Source organism: Heteronotia binoei, chromosome 12 (genome assembly GCF_032191835.1).
Source record: "Heteronotia binoei isolate CCM8104 ecotype False Entrance Well chromosome 12, APGP_CSIRO_Hbin_v1, whole genome shotgun sequence".
Taxonomy (NCBI): Eukaryota; Metazoa; Chordata; class Lepidosauria; order Squamata; family Gekkonidae; genus Heteronotia; species Heteronotia binoei.
This window is the reverse complement of record NC_083234.1, coordinates 2,034,114-2,054,003: the sequence shown is the minus strand read 5'-3', so window position 1 is coordinate 2,054,003 and position 19,890 is coordinate 2,034,114. Positions and strand designations below refer to the sequence as shown.

The window sequence follows — 19,890 nt, the reverse complement described above, 5'->3', positions numbered from 1 at the left end:
GTATACAAGGGCGGGGGGGGGGCGTGAAATGGCCACTGGTCAGCCACTCCAGCCTCTGGCCCACAGCTTCCTCCTGTGTCTGACCACTAGGCTGTGTGGCCAGTCATGGTGGGGGGAGAAAGCAGTGGGCTCCAGAGACATGGCCTGGAGAGCCAGGTGCAGAGGGCTGCAGTGCCAGGGGCTGGGGGGTCATGGTGGGGGGAGAAGGCAGCAGTGGGCTCCAGAGACATAGCCTGGAGAGCCAGGTACAGAGGGCTGCAGTGCCAGGGGCTGGGGGGTCGTGGTGGGGGGAGAAGGCAGCAGTGGGCTCCAGAGACATGGCTTAGAGAGCCGGGTGCAGTGCCTGGGGCTGGGGGGGGTCATGGTGAGGGGAGAAGGCAGCAGGGGGCTCTGGAGCCATGGCCTGGAGAGGCAGAGAGCCGGGTGCAGAGGGGTGCAGTGCCCAGGGCTGGGGGGAGAAGGCAGCAGTGGGCTCCAGAGTCATGGCCTGGAGAGCCGGGTACAGAGGGCTGCAGTGCCAGGGGCTGGGGGGGGCGTCATGGTGAGGGGAGAAGGCAGCAGGGGGCTCCAGAGACATGGCTTAGAGAGCCGGGTGCAGAGGGGTGCAGTGCCCAGGGCTGGGGGGAGAAGGCAGCAGTGGGCTCCAGAGTCATGGCCTGGAGAGCCGGGTACAGAGGGCTGCAGTGCCAGGGGCTGGGGGGGGGGTCATGATGAGGGGAGAAGGCAGCAGGGGGCTCTGGAGCCGTGGCCTGGAGAGGCAGAGAGCCGGGTGCAGAGGGGTGCAGTGCCCAGGGCTGGGGGGAGAAGGCAGCAGTGGGCTCCAGAGACATGGCTTAGAGAGCCGGGTGCAGAGGGGTGCAGTGCCCAGGGCTGGGGGGAGAAGGCAGCAGTGGGCTCCAGAGACATGGCTTAGAGAGCCGGGTGCAGAGGGGTGCAGTGCCCGGGGCTGGGGGGGTCATGGTGAGGGGAGAAGGCAGCAGGGGGCTCTGGAGCCGTGGCCTGGAGAGGCAGAGAGCCAGGTGCAGAGAGCTGCCACACCAGGGGCTGGGGGGTCTCCGTCTCAGTGGTGCTCTCCGTCCCCCAGAGGTCCTGCAGAGCAGCTGGACTCAGGCAGTGCAGGTCACGCAGCAGGCGGTAGGCGTCCCGGCGGAACCTGACGCCCACAAAAGCATAGAGGAGGGGGTTGAGGCAGCAGTGGCTGTAGCCGATCATCTCACTCACGACTGTGGCTGTGGCCAACCAGGGCAGGCTGCAGCCCCCGGGCTCCAGTTTGGTGAGGGTGTCCAGGAAGATCACCAGGTGGTATGGGCTCCAACAGAGCAGGAAGACCCCAGTCACCGAAATGGCCACTTTGACGGCCTTCCGCCTCTGCCAGCGCTGGGACTGGCACAGGACCCGCACGATTGCCGCGTAGCAGTAGCACATGACCCCCGAGGGCAGGAAGAAGCCCACGATGTGATAGAGGAAGCGAGTCGCCAGCCACGCGTTGCTGCCGTGGATCCCGTCCTTCTGGAAGTGGCAGATGCTGCTGTTGCTGCTGTCCTGCCAGACCTCTGTGAAGAGCAGGTCCGGCAGCGTCAACAGGAGGGAGAGGAGCCAGATCCCCAGGCACGTCAGGTGGACAGACAGGCCCCGCCGTTTCTGGAAGGTCCTCACTGCATGCACCACAGCCAAGTAGCGGTCCACGCTGACGCAGCCCAGCAGCAGGCTGCTGCTGTAGAAGCTGATCCTGTTGATAGCGCTGATCACCTTGCAGAAGGCTGTCTCAAACACCCAGCCTGCCAGGCACTGCACCACCCCAAAGGGGAAGGTGAGCACCAGCAGCACGTTGGCCAAGGCCAGGTGGAAGAGGAACTGCTCCGTGGAGGTGTGGCTGTGGCGATAGCGCCGCAGAATCACCAGCACCAGGATGTTGCCCAGTCCCCCGAGTGTGAAGATCACCAGGTAGATCAAGGGAAGGAAGAGCTTCTTCAGGGGGTGTCTGGTGCCGTCCTCCGTCTCGGAGCACAGGTAGTCGTCGTCATAGGCAGAGATGTTGTCTGAGGTGCTGTAATTCCAGGCCTGGGGAGAGATTGATGGATTGAGTAAGACTTTACAGGGCAAGGTGACTACAGAGCAGGGAGACAAACGGATGTCTTCTGTGATCCTGGCAGCACTGATGCTATCTCTTGCCTCCCTACGATGGCAGAAGGATCCGCTATTATAAAAGTTCAGGCGTTTATAAAATTGCGCATGAGGTGGAAAGAGCTTAACAAAATGTCCTCCCTCTCCCCAAATACTAGAGCTCAAGGGGGGCATCCCATGAAGCTGATGAGCAGGAGGCTCAGGATGGACAAAAGGAAATACTACTTTGCACAGAGAGTGATTAAAACGCAGAATTTGCTGCCGGATGATGTCGTGGCCACAGGAAGAATAAACAGTCTAGAAGGGGATTAGACAGATTAATGGAGGAAAGTGGCTACTAGCCCTGGCGACTGAAGGGAACCCCACGCCCAGAGGCAGGCAGTCTCTGCATCCCAGGGGACCTGCTGTTGGACCTCCAGAGACACTGTGGGGCAAAGCATGCTGCACTAGATAGACCCTCTCACTGGTCTGACCCAGCAGGGCTCTTCTGATGTTCTTAAGCTCTTGTGGAGGTAAAACATTCTGCTGACCCCAAGCCATTTATGTATTTATTACTGGATTTATGAATCATCCCATCTCTGCTACAGCAGGGCTCTGGGCAATAGACAATAAGAATAAAAATAGTCAACTAAAATGTCATTTGTATCCAAATCTAACATCAGATGGTGAAATCCAGTTATTACAGTTGCAGACTTCAAGGGCAGGGGGGAAAGAGGGGCAAGACAAAAGTGGAGATCAGAAGAGGGTGCAGCCAAGATGGGACCCGTCACTGCCCTCAACCCAAAGCCTGGCAGAATATCTCTGCCTTGCAGGCCCTGAAGAATTGCAAAAGATCCCACCGGGCCCTGATGGTATTCAGCAGAGAGTTCTATCAGGTTGGGGCCAGGGCTGAGAAGACCCTGGCCCTGGTTGAGGACAGTCAGATGTCTTTGCGGCCTCAGCCATCCAGGTATTAAGCCCTATCTATCTATCTATCTGTCTGTCTGTCTGTCTGTCTGTCTGTCTGTCTGTCTGTCTGTCTGTCTGTCTGTCTGTCTATCTATCTATCTATCTATCTATCCCTCCATCCCTCCCTCTTCCCACGGAGGAGGGAACGAGTCCTTCCCTCCTCCGTGGGGCAGCTCATCCAGATACGAAGAGTAGTCTTGTTCCCCTCAGTCTTCTGCAGGCAAAATGTGCCCCTTCCCCTCAGAAGATTAGTTTTGCAGACCTCACCCCCCAACTATTCAGCTGCCTGAAGAGGAGGCCAGACAGATGGTACAAAATCAGCAGCAACATTATTGTAACCACCAGGGACATCAGGAGAAAACCTTTAACAGAACAAGCTATTTGCAAGAGCCAAACTGCTGCAAAGTTCCATTGCTATTGCTCGAGGGCTAAATTCCAGCTCGAGGGCTAAATTCCTGGTATGGCAAGCACCTACTTGCCCTCACTCACAATAGTCTTGAAGATGTGTGGATTAGGGGTCTCCGTGAGTGGGTGAGAAAGTAGTTCTGGGGTCAAGGCTTTTGATTTGTTTGGTGCTGGGGAACGTTCTGGGATACCAAACCTGTTCAAAAAGAGACAGACTTCACTTGAACCAGAAGGGAACAAGGTTGCTGGTGCTTAGTGTCCAAGGAGAAATACCCCCCAGTATTTCAGTCACTGGGACCTCACTCTACTCATGAACAGGAAGAACCAGCTGGAAACCAATAGCTGGTAGAAAGGAAGGAGGGAAGAGCCATCAAGCTCCATCACAGAACACTCTGGCTCTTGGTTATGCTTACGACTCTGGCTGAAGTAGGACAATGGTGGTGGTGGGAAGAGGAGAGACTGGATTTATACCCCACCCTTCACTCAGCGTTTCAGAGTAGCTTACAATCCCTTTCCTTTCCCCTCCCCACAACAGACAGCTTGTGAGGTAGGTGGGGCTGAGAGAGCTCTGACAAAATTGTTCTTGAAAAAACAGCTCTTTCAAGAGCTGCGACTGACTGTGACTACCTCACACTCTGTTAGTGGGCCACACCCAAAGGGAACAGAGGGAGAAGCAGGAAAGGCAATAAGATCATCCCAAGGCAGGAGGGAGAACGAATCTTATTTAAACTCAGGACATGAGAAAGAAAGAAGCAAGGGGGGTGGGAATACTGGGCTCTAAAGGTTACTTAAAAGTGGGCGTGTGCCCACCTGATCAAACCCTTGAACCCTGGAAAGCTAGTCCAAATGAGATTAATAAAAGGGAACACAGGATATGGCAAATCAAATGCAAGACTGTGATCAGGCAGGCAAAAAGGGACTATGAGGAGCATATTGCAAAAAACATAAAGACCAACAATAAAAAAATTCTTCAAATATATTAGAAGCAGGAAACCAGCCAGAGAGGCAGTGGGGCCCTTGGATGACCAAAGGGTCAAAAGATTACTGAAGGAGGATAGGGAAATGGCTGAGAAGCTGAATGTATTTTTTGCCTCTGTCTTCACTGTGGAAGATGAGAAGTGTTTGCCTGCTCCAGAACCACTTATATTGGAAGGGGTGTTGAAAGACCTGAGTCAGATTGAGGTGACAGAAGAGGTCGTACAACTGATAGACGAATTAAAAACTAATAAGTCACCAGGTCTGGATGGCATATATCCAAGAGTTCTGAAAGAACTCAGTTGAACTTGTGGATCTGATGAAAATATGTAATCTTTAATTGAAATCTGCCTCCGTTCCTGAGGATTGGAAGGTAGCAAAATTCACCCCCATCTTTAAAAAGGGTTCCAGAGGAGATCCGGGAAACTACAGGCCACTCAATCTGATTTCAATACCGGGAAAGTTGGTAGAAATCATTATCAAGGACAGAATGAGTAGGCACATTGATGAACATGAGTTATTGAGGAAGACTCAGCATGGGTTCTGTAAGGGGAGATCTTGCCTCACTAACCTGTTACATTTCTTTGAGGGGGTGAACAAACGTGGACAAAGGAGACCCGATAGATATTGTTTACCTTGACTTCCAGAAAGCTTTTGATAAAGTTCCTCATCAAAGGCTCCTTAGTAAGCTCGAGAATCATGGAGTAAAAGGACAGGTCCTCTTGTGGATCAAAAACTGGCTAATTAATAAGAAGCAGAGAGTGAGTATAAATGGGCAGTCTTCGCAGTGGAGGACGGTAAGCAGGGGAGTACCGCAGGGCTCAGTACTGGGTCCCATGCTCTTTAACTTGTTCATAAATTATTTGGAGTTCAGAGTAAGCAGTGAAGTGGCCAAGTTTGCAGACAACACTAAATTGTTCAGGGTGGTGAGAACCAGAGAGGATTGTGAGGCACTCCAAAGGGATCTGTTGAGGCTGGGTGAGTGGGCGTCAACGTGGCAGATGAGGTTCAATGTGGCCAAGTACAAAGTAATGCACATTGGGGCCAAGATTCCCAGCTACAAATACAAGTTGATGGGGTGTGAACTGGCAGAGACTGACCAAGAGAGAGATCTTGGGGTCGTGGTAGATAACTCACTGAAAATGTCAAGACAGTGTGGGATTGCAATAAAAAAGGCCAACACCATGTTGGGAATTATTAGGAAGGGAATTGAAAACAAATCAGCCAGTATCATAATGCCCCTGTATAAATCGATGGTGCGGTCTCATTTGGAGTACTGTGTGCAGTTCTGGTCTCCACACCTCAAAAAGGATATTATAGCATTGGAAAAAGTGCAGAAAAGGGCAACTAGAATGATTAAAAGTTTGGAACACTTTCCCTATGAAGAAAGGTTCATGTTAAAACAATTTTATTGGTAACATATGGTAACAAATCTATTTCTTACATGTTAATAACTTCTTTTATCTACCCCATATATTACTTTCTACCCACCCCTCCCCCCCGTTACTTGACCTCCGCCGGTGTTATTTACTTAAAATGCTAATATTTAAACGTACCCTTAAGTATTAAAACAAAAACTTATATTCTTCTTCTTTCTAAAACTTAATCATTATCAAAAATTGTCCAATGTCCTTTTATTTTCCACTCTTTTTCTACATATCTTCTAAACTTTTCCCACTCCATCTTAAAAACTTCTAAATCATAGTTTCTTGATATTCTTGTTAATTTGTCCATTTCACTCCATGTCATAACTTTTATAATCCAATCCTATTTCTCTGGTATTTTTTCTTGCTTCCACAACTGCGCATATAATGTCCTAGCAGCTGACAGCAAGTACCAAATTACAGTTCTATCTTCTTTTGGAAATTTTTTGATTTGTAATCCCAACAGAATAGTCTCTGCAACTTAAATTCATATCCCAAGATCTTAGAAATTTCTTGCTGAATCATCTGCCAATACTTTTTTGCCCTTTCACAAGTTCACCACATATGGTAGAAAGAACCTTCATGTTTTTTACAATCCAACATCTATCTGGCATCTTATTGTTCATCTTTGCCAATTTTTTAGGAGTCATATACCATCTATACATCATTTTGAAACAGTTCTCTTTAATACTATTACATGTCGAAAGCTTCATAGAATTCTTCCACAAGTGTTCCCAAGTTTCCATCTGTATTTCTTTTACATTAATTGCCCATTTAATCATTTGAGATTTCACTACTTCATCCTCCGTAGACCATTTTAACAGTAATTTATATATTTTTGAAATTAACTTTTCATTATCTGCAAGCAGAACTTTTTCCATTTCTGTTTGTTCTTTTCTTATTCCTTCAGTTTTGATATCCTTTTCTTATTCCTTCTTTTCTTATTCCTTCAGTTTTGATATCATTATCCACCATTTGTTGCATTTGGAACCAATCATATTTATTATTCAACTCTTCAGCAGTTTTCAGTTCTATTTTGCCATTTTGTATTTTTAATAATTGATTATATGGCAACCACTTTTCTTCACCTATCTCAGCCGTTATTTTTATTTTCAGCTGGCACTATCCATAACAGTTTTCTCTCATCCCCATATTTCTTGTATTTCATCCATGTATTTAGCAAATTATTTCTTATATAATGGTGAGAGAAAAAACTGTCCATCTTCTTTTTTCCATAATACAAGTACGCGTGCCAGCTAAATTTTATTTCCGTGACCTTCCAGCACTAAGAGTTTTTTAACAGCGTTATCCATTCTTTTATCCACATTAAACAAACTGCTTCCTGATATAATTTTAAATTTGGTAGTTGAAATCCACCTCTCTCTTTTGCATCTGTCAAAATTTTCATGTTGATCCTTGGTTTCTTCCCAGCCCACACAAATTCTGCAATTTTTCTTCGCCATTTATCAAATTGTTTACTTTCTTTCACAATGGGAATAGGTTGAAACAAATACATTATTCTTGGTAGAATATTCATTTCAATTGCAGCTATTCTACCCAGCAATGACAAATTAAGTTTGTTCCATTTTAACATATCTTCATCCATTTTACGCCATAGCTTCTCATAATTATTTTTAAATAGATCAATATTCTTCATTGTTATCTCCACACCCAAATATTTTACCTTGAAGGTGACTTCACAGCCCGTTAGTCTCTGTAATTCTTGTTGCTTATTTATTTGCATATTTTTACATAGAAATTTTTATTTTTCTTTATTAATACAAAGTCCCGCCAACTCCCCATATTCTTGTATTTTGGCTAACAACAAAGGTGTGACTTGTATGGAGTTTTCATTTATAAACATTATATCATCTGCAAATGCTCTATATTTGTAAGTAAATCCTTTTATTTTTAATCCTTCTATTTCTTTATCTTCTTGGATCTGCATCAGTAATATTTCAAGAGTCATTATAAACAACAATGGGGAAAGCGGACAAAGGGGAGGGACGGTGGCTCAGTGGTAGAGCATCTGCTTGGGAAGCAGAAGGTCCCAGGTTCAATCCCTGGCATCTCCAAAAAAGGGTCCAGGCAAACAGGTGTGAAAAACCTCCGCTTGAGACCCTGGAGAGCCGCTGCCAGTCTGAGAAGACAATACTGACTTTGATGGACCGTGGGTCTGATTCAGTATAAGGCAGCTTCATATGTTTAACCTTGTCTTGTACCTTTGCTAATTATCATATCTTCTGTAAGGTCTGCGTTTATACATAGCCTTGCATGTTGTTCAGTGTATATTGCTTTTATCATTCTTATAAAGCTTTCTCCCAACTCCATTTTCTCCATTACTTCAAACATAAAGTCCCAGTTTAAATTGTCAAATGCTTTCTCTGCATCCTCAAAGAATAATGCTACTTCCTTTTCTGGATGTCTTTCATAATATTCTACAATATTTACAACAGTTCTGATATTGTCTCTTATTTGCCTTTTGGGAAGAAACCCCACTTGATCTTCCTTTATAAAATTTATCAAATGTTGTTTAAGCCGTTCTGCCAAGATTCTTGTATATATTTTATAGTCATTATTTAATAACGAAATTGGTCTATAATTTTTTACATTCGTGACATCTCTATCTTCCTTTGGTATCAATGAAATAACAGCTTCCTTCCATGTGTTTGGTATTTTCCCTTTTATTCTTACCATGTTCATCAACTTCTGCAATTTTGGTGTTAACTCATCTTTAAAGGTTTTAAAATATTTAGCTGTATATCCATCTGGCCCAGGTGCCTTTCCATTGCATTAACTGAAGCTTCAATTTCTATTTTTTCAATTGGATCATTCAAAACTTTTCGCATATTTTCTGTTAAGGGTTCTATTTTTATCTTTTGTAGATACTCATCCATCTTTTCTTTATTTATTTTGACACCTTTAAACAACTTGGCATAATACTTTAAAAATTCTCTTTTTATTCCCTTTTGGCTAACCACCTCTCTTCCATCTACCGCAATTTTATTAATAATTTTATTTTCTCTCTTTTTCTTCAGTTGCCAAGTCAAATACTTTCTAGGTTTATTTGCTCCCTCAAAAGATTTCTGCTGCAGTCTTTTCAAATTCCATTCCAATTCTTTATTTAACAAATGTCTTATTTGCGTTTGTAATATTGTGATTTCCCTTATAATTTTCTTTTTCTCTGGCCTTTTTCTCAACTCCCCTTCTTTTTTCTTTGTTTCATTTTGAATGTCCAACAACTGTTTTTCTTTTGCTCTCTTATCTTTATTATTCAAGGTAATCAATATTCCTCTCATTACTGCTTTATAGGCATCCCAGACCATCTGAAATTCTATATCCTCTTTGTCATTCATTTGAAATAAAGTTTTAGTTTCATTTTCTAGGTATGTCACTATTTCTTTATTCTTTAGTAAGTCTTCATTCAATCTCCATCTTCTCAACTTCTTAGACAATTTTGTAATCCACATTATTGGGTTATGGTCAGCCCCAATTTTAGGTAAAATCTCTATTTTCCTTGTTATAAGACCTAAATCTTTAGTGCCCCACAACATGTCAATTCTAGAAAAGTTTTATGTCTTGCTGAAAAAAAAAGGTATAGTCCCGCACTTCAGGGTTAAATTTCCTCCATATGTCCTCCAAATTTTCTTGTTTGACCAATTCAAAAAAAGACTTTGGCAATTTTCCTTCTTTGTTATTCCCCCCCCCCCGACCTATCCAGAGAGTTCTTAATTGTTCCATTAAAATCTCCCATTATCAAAACTTGGTCATAAGTCAGTTCATCAAATTGTTGTATAATGTCTTTTTAAAAAGCATCCTTTGCACCATTAGGTGCATACAGTCCCAATAACAACGGGGGGTTTTTTGCATTTAATATTATTTCTACTGCTACAAACCTTCCATCTTTATCTTTAAACACTAATTTTGGCTCCAATTCTTGTTTAATATAAAAAAATCACTCCCCTTTTCTTCTGTTCAGCCAATGAACAAAATTCTAACCCCAATTGTTTATTCCATAAAAATTTGTAATCCTTTTGTTTAATATGCACTTCTTGTAAACAAACTATATAACAATTTTGCTTTTTAATCCAATTAAATGTTGCCCTTCTTTTTTGTGGTGAATTTAGTCCATTTACATTCCAAGGCAATAATTTGTAATCCATCAAGGTGCAAATTCTTTATGTTCTTCATAAAATCTACGCAGTTCCTGTGCATTTGTAATTGTGATTCTTTTCCCCCGAAGTTCAAAGCTCAAACATTCAGGTATTATCCACCTAAACCTCATTTCATTGTCCTGTAATTTTTCTGTCAGTTTTTTATATGTTCTTCTATCATTTATCACTTGCCTTGGCAACTCCTTCATAATTCTTACTCTGCTGCCTCCCACTATCAATGTCTTTTCAAAGTTTTTATTCATGATCTTTCCCACCATTTCTTTTGTCATGTATCTTATGACAACATCTCTTGGTAAATTATTTTTCTTGGCATAGAGTGAGTTCACCCTATACATATAGTCATACATATTTTTAGTCTCTTCAGGATCTTCCTCCAAAAATTCTGCAATTATTTTTATATATTCTTTCAAATTACCATCTTCCTTTTCAGGTACTCCTCTCAGACGTATCTGAGTCTCCATCAATTTGCAGTCATGGATTGTCACTTTTTCTTGCATTTTCAACAAGGTGGAATCATGTACTTTCATTCTCCCTTCTACCTCCTGCACTTTCTTATATGTTTCCTCTGTTTCCATTCTGAGATCTTCCATATCTTTTTTAATCTCTTCAATAATTTCTTTTTTTTTTGCAGTTATCATCTCTCTCATGCCTTTCATCATTCTGGCCTCCATTGCCTCTAATTGATCCTGCATTTTCTCCAATGAAGTAGCCCTTGTACGGGTTTGCTTGTGTTCTGACATTTAAAAACACAGAACATTTTGATCTCACCAATTTCAAATTTAACTATCAGATTCAAAAGATTAGAGTTTGCTTTTTATAACAAGCCTAATTTCGCCGTCCTCAGAGCTTCCCAGGCTGAGATATTAATTTTTAAAATTTTTAAATCCTTCAAAATGGCAATCACGACTTTTTGCTTCTCTCTGCAACTTTTCCCCCTTTTTCTTTTAAAGGCTTCTAAAGTCCATTACAAACAATATGTCCAATAGTATTTAACTTCTTGTCATCATCTCAATTAATTCCAACAATTTTTAATGTCCCGAACACTTTAAAAACATTATTTTAATTTTGACCTCCAAGCAATGGCCACCGATGTTTCTCAATGGTATTATAGTCCTAGAGTAGGCTTTTCATCTGCTACTTCCTGCTTTACTTGCCACCAAATCTCATTTTCACTGCTAAAGAGATCTCACGATGCTTGACGTACTTCCTGTGTTGATTGTATATGCTGCAGGTCTGTGACGATGGTGCTCTTTTTTTCAAAACCGCAAGTAGACCAAACAATAAATTCCTTTCCACTTTTTTGGCACTGTCCTTTACATTTACAAAGTCCAAATTTCACCTCTTTCTCCTATCTTCTTCCAAGCTTTCTAGATTTCCATTTCCCACCTTCTGAATTTATTCTGTTTAACTGTAAATACTCCCGGAATGAAAGATAGTAATCTGTACCTTTTCTGCCAATTATCCAGATCCACACCAGTCTTGTGTAGCTTTAGATGTTTAGCAAAGTCCAAGAAGGTTAGGATTCTGTTGTGCTTATGTCAAATAAATGACTCTGAGAACTTCTGCAGATGATGAAAATGCAACTCTTCTCCGAAGACCCCTCAAAGGAGCCCCCCCGGGACTCCCTTTTAGCCAAGGTAAATCTCCTCAAAGTTTCTTGTGCATATCTTGGACTAATCTCTAACTGAGAAAAGTAGGCAGTAGGCATTAATTTGCCTTCCACTACCCTGAACAGAGGTTCCAGCCTGCTCCCGTTATGAGAAGCAGTTCAGCTCGGCATTTTCCTCCCCCAGAAGTCCTATGAAGAAAGGTTAAAACACTTGGGGCTCTTTAGCTTGGAGAAACGTCAACTGCGGGGTGACATGATAGAGGTTTACAAGATTATGCATGGGATGGAGAAAGTAGAGAAAGAAGTACTTTTCTCCCTTTCTCACAATACAAGAACTCGTGGGCATTCGATGAAATTGCTGAGCAGTCGGGTTAGAATGGATAAAAGGAGGTACTTCTTCACCCAAAGGGTGATTAACATGTGGAATTCACTGCCACAGGATGTGGTAGCAGCTACAAGCATAGCCAGCTTCAAGAGGGGGTCAGATAAAAATATGGAGCAGAAGTCCATCAGTGGCTATTAGCTACAGTGTGTGTGTATTTTTTGGCCACTGTGTGACACAGAATGTTGGACTGGATGGGCCATTGCCCTGATCCAACATGGCTTCTCTTAGTTCTTATGTTCTTAAGTTGATCTTGCAATAAAGAAGGAAATAAGGGAGGTGACTGAAGCACATAATGGGAGACTTCAACTACCCTTACATTGACTGGGCAAATGTGTGTTCGACTCATGCTGTAGAAATGGCATCACGAATGATTGTGCATTGGAACAATTGGTCACAGAGCCAACCAGAGGGGTAGTGATCTCAGATTTAGTTCTGGTGAGAAATGTGCTGTTAACACCAATTGGGTAACCAAACTTTTTATTTTGCAATATATTGGAATAAATTCATCTACTCATCTATTCAAATTCAAATATACTTCTCCAATACATTACATATTTCCCTCCCCCCACTCTTATTCATGACCTCCGCCGGTACTTAAAACAAATGAAAAGCATATTAAAGGTAAATTCACAATTATAAAATCTTTAGAAAGAAAAAAAAAATTATCATTCACTAACCTTTCCTCTGATAATCACTTAGCACTTATTAAACACAACGCTCATAATTATTAATTCAGTTCCAGAGTTCCCCCTATCTTAGTCTTATCTTAACTCTCATATATATATATTTACCAAATAGCTATGTTCTACTAATACTTTTATCACAATATCATAATACCTCTTTAACATTAAAAGTTCAATTAATGTTGAACTACTAAATATCTTTTCACCGTTATAAAATTTTTACACAAAGAGTTATCTTTCAATAGCCCTTTCTCTATAATTCACTTAGTATTTATTAAACACCAATTGGGAACACTGACCACAATGCTATTAAGTTCAGCATTCAGGTCAATGGAAAGTTATTCCTAAAGTCCCAAACTGTAACATATGATTTCAAAAGAAGGAACTTTACAAAAATGAGGGGAATAGTAAAAAAGAAGCTGAAGGGGAAACACAAGAGACCCAACTCTCTGGAGGATTCATGGATGCTATTCAGAGCCACACTAATTGAAGCCCAGACAGAATGGATTCCACAAGGAAATGCACTGCCAAACCTAAATGAATGCCTTCCTGAGGACTGCAAGGTAGCTAATGGCACCCCCATCTTTAAAAAGTGTTCCAGAAGAGATCTGAGAAACTATAGGCCAATTAGTCTGACATCAATACCAGGTAAGTTGGTTGTAGGCTTACTGATGAACAAAAGTTATTGTGGAAGACTTAGCACGGGTTCTGTAAGGGAAGATCTTGTCTCACTAACCTGTTAGTGTTCTTTGAGGGGGTGAACAAACATGTGGACAAAGGGGACCCAATAGGTGTTGTTTACCTTGACTTCCAGAAAGCTTTTGATAAAGTTCTTTATCAAAGGCTCCTAAGTAAGCTCAATAAAAGGTAAAGGTAGTCCCCTGTGCAAGCACCAGTCATTTTCAACTCTGAGGTGACGTTGCTTTCATGTTTTCACAGCAGACTTTTTACGGGGTGGTTTGTCATTGCCTTCCCCAGTCATCTACACTTCCCCCCCAGCAAGCTGGGTGCTCAATTTACTGACCTCAGAAGGATGGAAGGCTGAGTCAACCTGGAGCCGGCTACCTGAACCAGCTTCCCTGGAATCAAACTCAGGTTGTGAGCAGAGGGCTCCGACTGCAGGACTGCAGCTTTACCACTCTGTACCATGGGGCTCTTTCAGTAAGCTCAATAGTAATAGGGGAAAAGGCAAGTCCCCTCATGGCTCAAAAACTGGCTAATTAACAGGAAACAGAATGAGTATAAATGGGCAATTTTCGGAGTGGAGGGTGGTAAGCAGTGGGGTACCACAGGGCTCAGTACTGGGTTTAATGCTTTTTAACTTGTTCATTAATGATTTGGAGTTGGGAGTAAGCAGTGAAGTGGCTAAGTTTGCAGATGACACTAAATTGTTCAGGGTGGTGAAAACCAGAGAGGATTGTGAGGCACTCCAAAGGGATCTGTTGAGGCTGGGTGAGTGGGCGTCAATGTGGCAAATGAGATTCAATGTGGCCAAGTGCAAAGTAATGCACATTGGGGCCAAGAATCCTAGCTATGAATACATGTTGATGGGGTCCGAACTGATGAAGACTGACCAAGAGAGAGATCTTGGAATCATGGTAGATAGCTCACTGAAAATGTCAAGACAGTGTGCAATTGCAATTTAAAAGGCCAGCGCTATGCTGGAAATTATTAGGAAGGGAACTGAAAACAAATCAGCCAATATCATAATGCCCCTGTATAAATCAATGGTGCGGTCTCATTTGGAGTACTGTGTGCAATTCTGGTCACCACACCTCAAAAAAGATATTATAGCATTGGATAAAGTACAGAAAAGGGCAACTAGGGTTGGATCACTTTCCCTATGAAGGAAAGTTAAATTGTTTTCTGTAGCCCCATAAGGCAGGACCAGAACCAATTAGTTGAAATTAAATCAAAAGAGGTTCAACATTAGGAAGAACTTCCTGACCGTTAGAGCAGTTCCTCAGTGGAACAGGCTTCCTCGGGAGGTGGTGGGCTCTCCTTCCTTGGAGGTTTTTAAACAGAGGATAGATGGCCATCTGACAGCAATGAAGATCCTGTGAATTTGGGGGGAGGTATTTGTGAGTTTCCTACATTGTGCAGGAGGTTGGACAAGATGACCCTAGAGGTCTTTCCAACTCTATGATTCTATGATTCTTTAGCTTGGAAAAATGACTGAGGGGTGACATGATAAAGGTTTACAAGATTATGCATGGGGTAGAGGAGGTAGAGAAAGAAGTCCTTTTCTCCCTTTCTCCCAATACAAGAACTCATGGGCATTCAATGAAATTGCTGAGCAGTCGGGTTAGAATAGGTAAAAGGAAGTCCTTCACCCAAAGGGTGATTAACACATGGAATTCACTGCCACAGGAGGTGGTGGCAGCTCCAAGCATAGACAGCCTCAAGAGGGGATTGGATCAACATATGGAACAGAGGTCCATCAGTGGCTATTAGCCACGGCATATTGTTGGAACTCTGTCTGGGACAGTGATGCTCTGTATTCTTGGTGCTTGGTGGGGCAACAGTGGGAGGGCTTCTAGTGTCCTGACCCCACTGGCGGACCTCCTGATGGCACCTGGGTTTTTGTTTGTTTGTTTGGCCACTGTGTGACGGATTGTTGGACTGGATGGGCCAATGGCCTGATCCAACATGGCTTCTCTCATGTTCTTTTTTATTTTTTTATGTGGATGGTCTTTCCTGCTGATTTGAACAGAAAGGACTACAGGCTCTGGCAAAAGCAATGTAAGTCAATAATTAGGCAAGCATTTAGGTAGAAAAAATCAAATGCATAATTTTAGGATGTGGGAGACTTGTCTTGGCAGTAGTATGGCTGAAAAGGATCTAGGGGTCTTAGTGAACCATACAATGAAGATGAATCAGCAGTGCGATGCAGTAGCTAAAAAAGCCAATGCCAGATATAAGGAGTGCACTGTTCTTCAGTCGGGGAGTGGGTGCAGCCAGGGCCAACTACCTCTAATTTAAACCCCATCCCCGCCCTTGGCACTACTAAAAACACTCTGGTAAATAATCAGTTTCTTAGCAGAAAACCACTCGAGCCCTGTTCACAAGTTACAGTGAACATACAAGCATCCTGCATATACGTACATGTACCCAGGGCGTCTTTTGAGCAGGAACGCACAGGAACGCAGTTCTGGCTGGCTTGGAGTCAGGGGTGTGGCCTGATATGCAAATGAGTCCCTGCTATGTTTTTTCTACAAAATAGCCCTGTGTGAAACAATGGTGACATCAGGGGTGCGCGGCCTAACATGCAATTGAGCTTCTGCTGGGCTTTTTCTACCAAAAAAGCCCTGCATGTACTTATTTTGCTTTGCCCACAGGTATCAGTATAGGGACAAATGTGAGGTTTAAATCACACATTCAACTGTACATGCACTGAATACTGAACACACATAAAAATAATCAAAGTGTACATAGACTGTACATGCCTTCACTGTGACTTGTGAACAGGGCTTGTAAGATCTTGAGCGAATCTCTTCCCTTCATTCAGTACATTTGTCTTACTTGGTTCTTTTAAGGGAGGGATGGTGTTGCCTCCCCCACCCTTTCCAACCACCATACCCAGCCCCCCAACCATTAGGTTATGCTACCCAGTTAGGCTTCCCTCTCAGTGTTGTACTTAATTTCTTTTCTGCACACAAGCTTCGTTAGTTTTTTAAAATAATCCTGTAGACTGCAATCTCGCCTACTGGATTAAGAACTGGATTTACAGCACAATCCAGGAAGGGTGGAGAGAGGGGCAAAAGTGCTTAGGTATTACTCTGCCATCTCTTGAAGTAGAAGTAGTTATTATTACAGTCAGTGACCAGAGTACTTAAGCAACAAACAATTAACAATATTTCCTTTATACAATCAATTATGATCCCATAAAAATCAATAAAACAAAAAAAGAAAATGCAAATATAAAATTAACATAGTTTAATAAAATACAATAACATAACTACTTTTCCTGTGAAGCATGGGCAGATTTTGTTGCTGAGCAAAATTTAGCTACCTTTTCTATAATCTGTTAGGAGAACATTTATTCTGCTAGGCATTTATCTGCTAGGAGAACAATTAAGATAAGATTTTTCTGTTCTTCCTTGAAATTTTCACAGAATAGGAAAATGCAGTTCTCCTAGCATTATACCAGAATCAAGTTATACCAGTGGCTACAAGCATAGACAGCTTCAAGAAGGGGTTGGATCAACATCTGGAGCAGAGGTCCATCAGTGGCTATTAGCCACAGCGTATTGTTGCAGCTGTCTGTCTGGGGCAGTGATGCTCTGTATCCTTGGTGCTGGGGAGGCAACAGTGGGAGGGCTTCTAGTGTCCTGGCCCCACTGATGGACCTCCTGATGGCACCTGTTTTTTTTGGCCATTGTGTGACAGAGTGTTGGGCTGGATGGGCCATTCTTATTTGAACATAAGAGAAGCCATGTTGGATCAGGCCAATGGCCCATCCAGTCCAACACTTTCTGTCACACTGTGGCAAAAACAAATAAACAAAAAACAAGTCTCCACTTGTCCCAAGAGGAACCATGAGCACATGTAAAGTTCATAAAGGATGTATTTTCTACTTAGACTGGCAGCATTTCTTCATGGTCTTAGGTAGAGGTCTTTTGGATCACCTCCTACCTGATCCTTCTAGCTGGAGATGCTGTGGGGGGGGGGGCGGTTTGTTAATCTGGGATCAACTGTAGGTCAAGCAGATGCTCCACCACTGAGTCCCTCACTCCTGTTCTGGAGCAGACCACAGCAGTTCTCCAAAGCAGGGATTCCATAGGCCTCAGTGCAGTTCTTTCAAAATAAATCCACTGAGTTGACTGGGATTTAATTCTGAGTAAATATTTAGGATCATGAGCATGGGGCTAGGGGCACTATATTCAGAGCTCCGTGGAAGTCTCCTTCTCCTTCAGCTTCCATCCCATAATGGCAGATAGAGCCCTCAGCCCTGCCAAGAGGCATCATCAGGGCCCCCCGGCCCTCCTTGCTCCCGAGCTGAGCTGCCCCTGAGGAGTATTAGGGGAATGTGGGCTTCGCTCCACGAGGCTCCTGTTTATTCTGGCTGCACAAAGCACTCCAAGGAGAGAGAGGAGTCCCCACCCAGCAAAGGGTGCCGGGTCATGGGGTGGACCAGAGGGACCTGGCCGGCCAGCCCTCACTGGGCCAGGAGGAGCAGGAAGAGAAGAGCCAGGCAGTGGGGGGATGAGGAGGAGGGGAGAAAGCAGGCCAGCTGCCTCCCATGGGACTGAGGCGGCTGTGGTCTTGCCTGCAGCGGAAGCTTCACAAACTGTGAAGTGCCTGCAGAACCACTGTGACAGATGGCCCCTTCCTCTCCCAGGGACCCGCCCAAAAGCTGCTTGCAGCTGCTCTGTGTGGCCCTTTTGGGGCTCATTCACTTCCAGCAACACCCCTGTTGTGTCCCAAACACACGCTCATCTGCACCTCCGCACCCTGCTCTGCTCCATGTGGCTGGGCAGGTGGATGGGCTTCACAAGGCTGTAGAGTTCACAGTCCAGCCATGTGTGGCTGCTTCTGCCCTCGTTACAGGATGAGCCACAACTGGGCGAAGGTAAAAGAGTCACCTGCCCTTCTGAGGGCATTTCCAGGCTGCAGGTAGCAGGCTGTGGGGACTAAAAGGTGTCCATCCGCCACGGCAGTTCAGCTGCCAGGATGTGGCCACACTGTTCCCTTGGGGCACAGAGAAAGGGAAGCAGGAAAGGAGCCAGGGCTGTGAAGTGGAACTGAGGCTGCAGCCCTCACAAGAGCCTGAGAACCCTGCTTGCCTGGGCACCTGCTGGGATGAGTTTTGCACTACCCAGTTCTGGCAGGGCATTTCCAGGCACCAGGAAAGGATGTAAGAAGTCCCAGTTGCTGAAGGAACAGCCTGGAAGCTGAGTGGGGAGGCCAGAGGATGGATCCCAGAGCCACATGAAACTCCTGCATCTCCCCCAGTCCTAAGAGCTGGAAGCAACAAATCTGCAGTACCAGAAAGATTAACTGATGTCCTCCTGTTCATTCTGGTGTGACTATCTTTAAGGAGCTGCAAGACATTCCATGGCTCTGTTGTACGAGACGTTTTCTTAGGCAAAGGTTGGCTCTCCCAGTGTTGCCCTTTCGGGGCAGTGAAGTTCTGGGCCCCAGTGTAACACAATCCACAAAGATCACACACACACCGGTGCCACCTTCTGCCCGCAAGCTCTGCTTCCACCACCTGACTGTAAACTTAAATACGCCCAAAGTACCCAGGAGTTCAGGCCCTCGGAGAGGCTGCCCCTTCCCGACACCCACAAGATCAACCCTGGCCACACCAAGGAAGCTTCCTCAGAAGGGCCCCAACTCACCCAGTCGCTAGGGATGGTGAACTCCCCCATTCTCTGGGATGCAGCCTCACCCACAGCCTCTTCCTTGGTCTGGCAGGGCTTTCTCAGGGGAAAAAACCTCAGCAGCCTGAGGCCTCCTTCCCTGGTTTGCAAGGCAAATGGGCTTCTGAACCCTGCCATACATGACTGATTCTTTAAATGGCTTCTTCCTGTCTAGAGGGCTCAGATGAAGCCTACAGAGGTGTATGTATGTTGTGGGGGGGGGGGGGGATTAAGCCAAAATGAATTAAGAACCAAAAAGTTGAGGAAATCAGAATATAAGTTTTGTGTCTAAACTTGAAACCGTAAATATTACTAAATATATGAAAATATACATGTATTTGTTACAAAATTCAGTAAAAACAAATATAGGCCCAAATAATAGCCTCACTCCAGAATAAAACCATAGATTAATCCCAAATATAGGCCATTATTAACCCTGACCAAACGCGTTTCAGACGACTGGCCTTCCTCTGTGGTCAGAAGCATTGACACACGTTAATGTACGTCTTGTTCATCAAGGAATCTTCTGTGCAGTCCCACGTTGTGGCTGTTCTTCCAAAGGCAGCCACCAGAGGTTCCCTGCCAGCTATTCTGGGATTTTCTACACTCTGCTGGGGAGCCCTTCTGCTGTAGAGCAGATGAGAGACCCTCTTCTTGCTGCCTAAGGGAGGAGCCCCCTTTCCCTCAGCCCTTCCTTCGTCACCACATTGGGAGGACGTGTTCTCTTCAGCTCTGGTTATCATGAGCTCTTTCTCAAAGGTTTCTTGTCTCTGGGCTCTCTCCCCTCCATTGGCAGA

General features: G+C 44.2%; 1 protein-coding gene across 1 annotated transcript; it reads right to left on the bottom strand.

Annotated features, from left to right (window-relative positions):
* Window positions 1-909: 909 nt before the first annotated feature.
* On the bottom strand, window positions 910-19,102 carry CXCR5 (C-X-C motif chemokine receptor 5). The gene is made up of 2 exons (XM_060251639.1): window positions 19,073-19,102; window positions 910-2,061 (listed from the first exon to the last, which is right to left on the bottom strand). The coding sequence occupies exons 1-2, from the start codon at window positions 19,100-19,102 to the stop codon at window positions 910-912; spliced, it is 1,182 nt and encodes a 393-aa protein (XP_060107622.1).
* Between the last annotated feature and the right edge of the window lie 788 nt (window positions 19,103-19,890).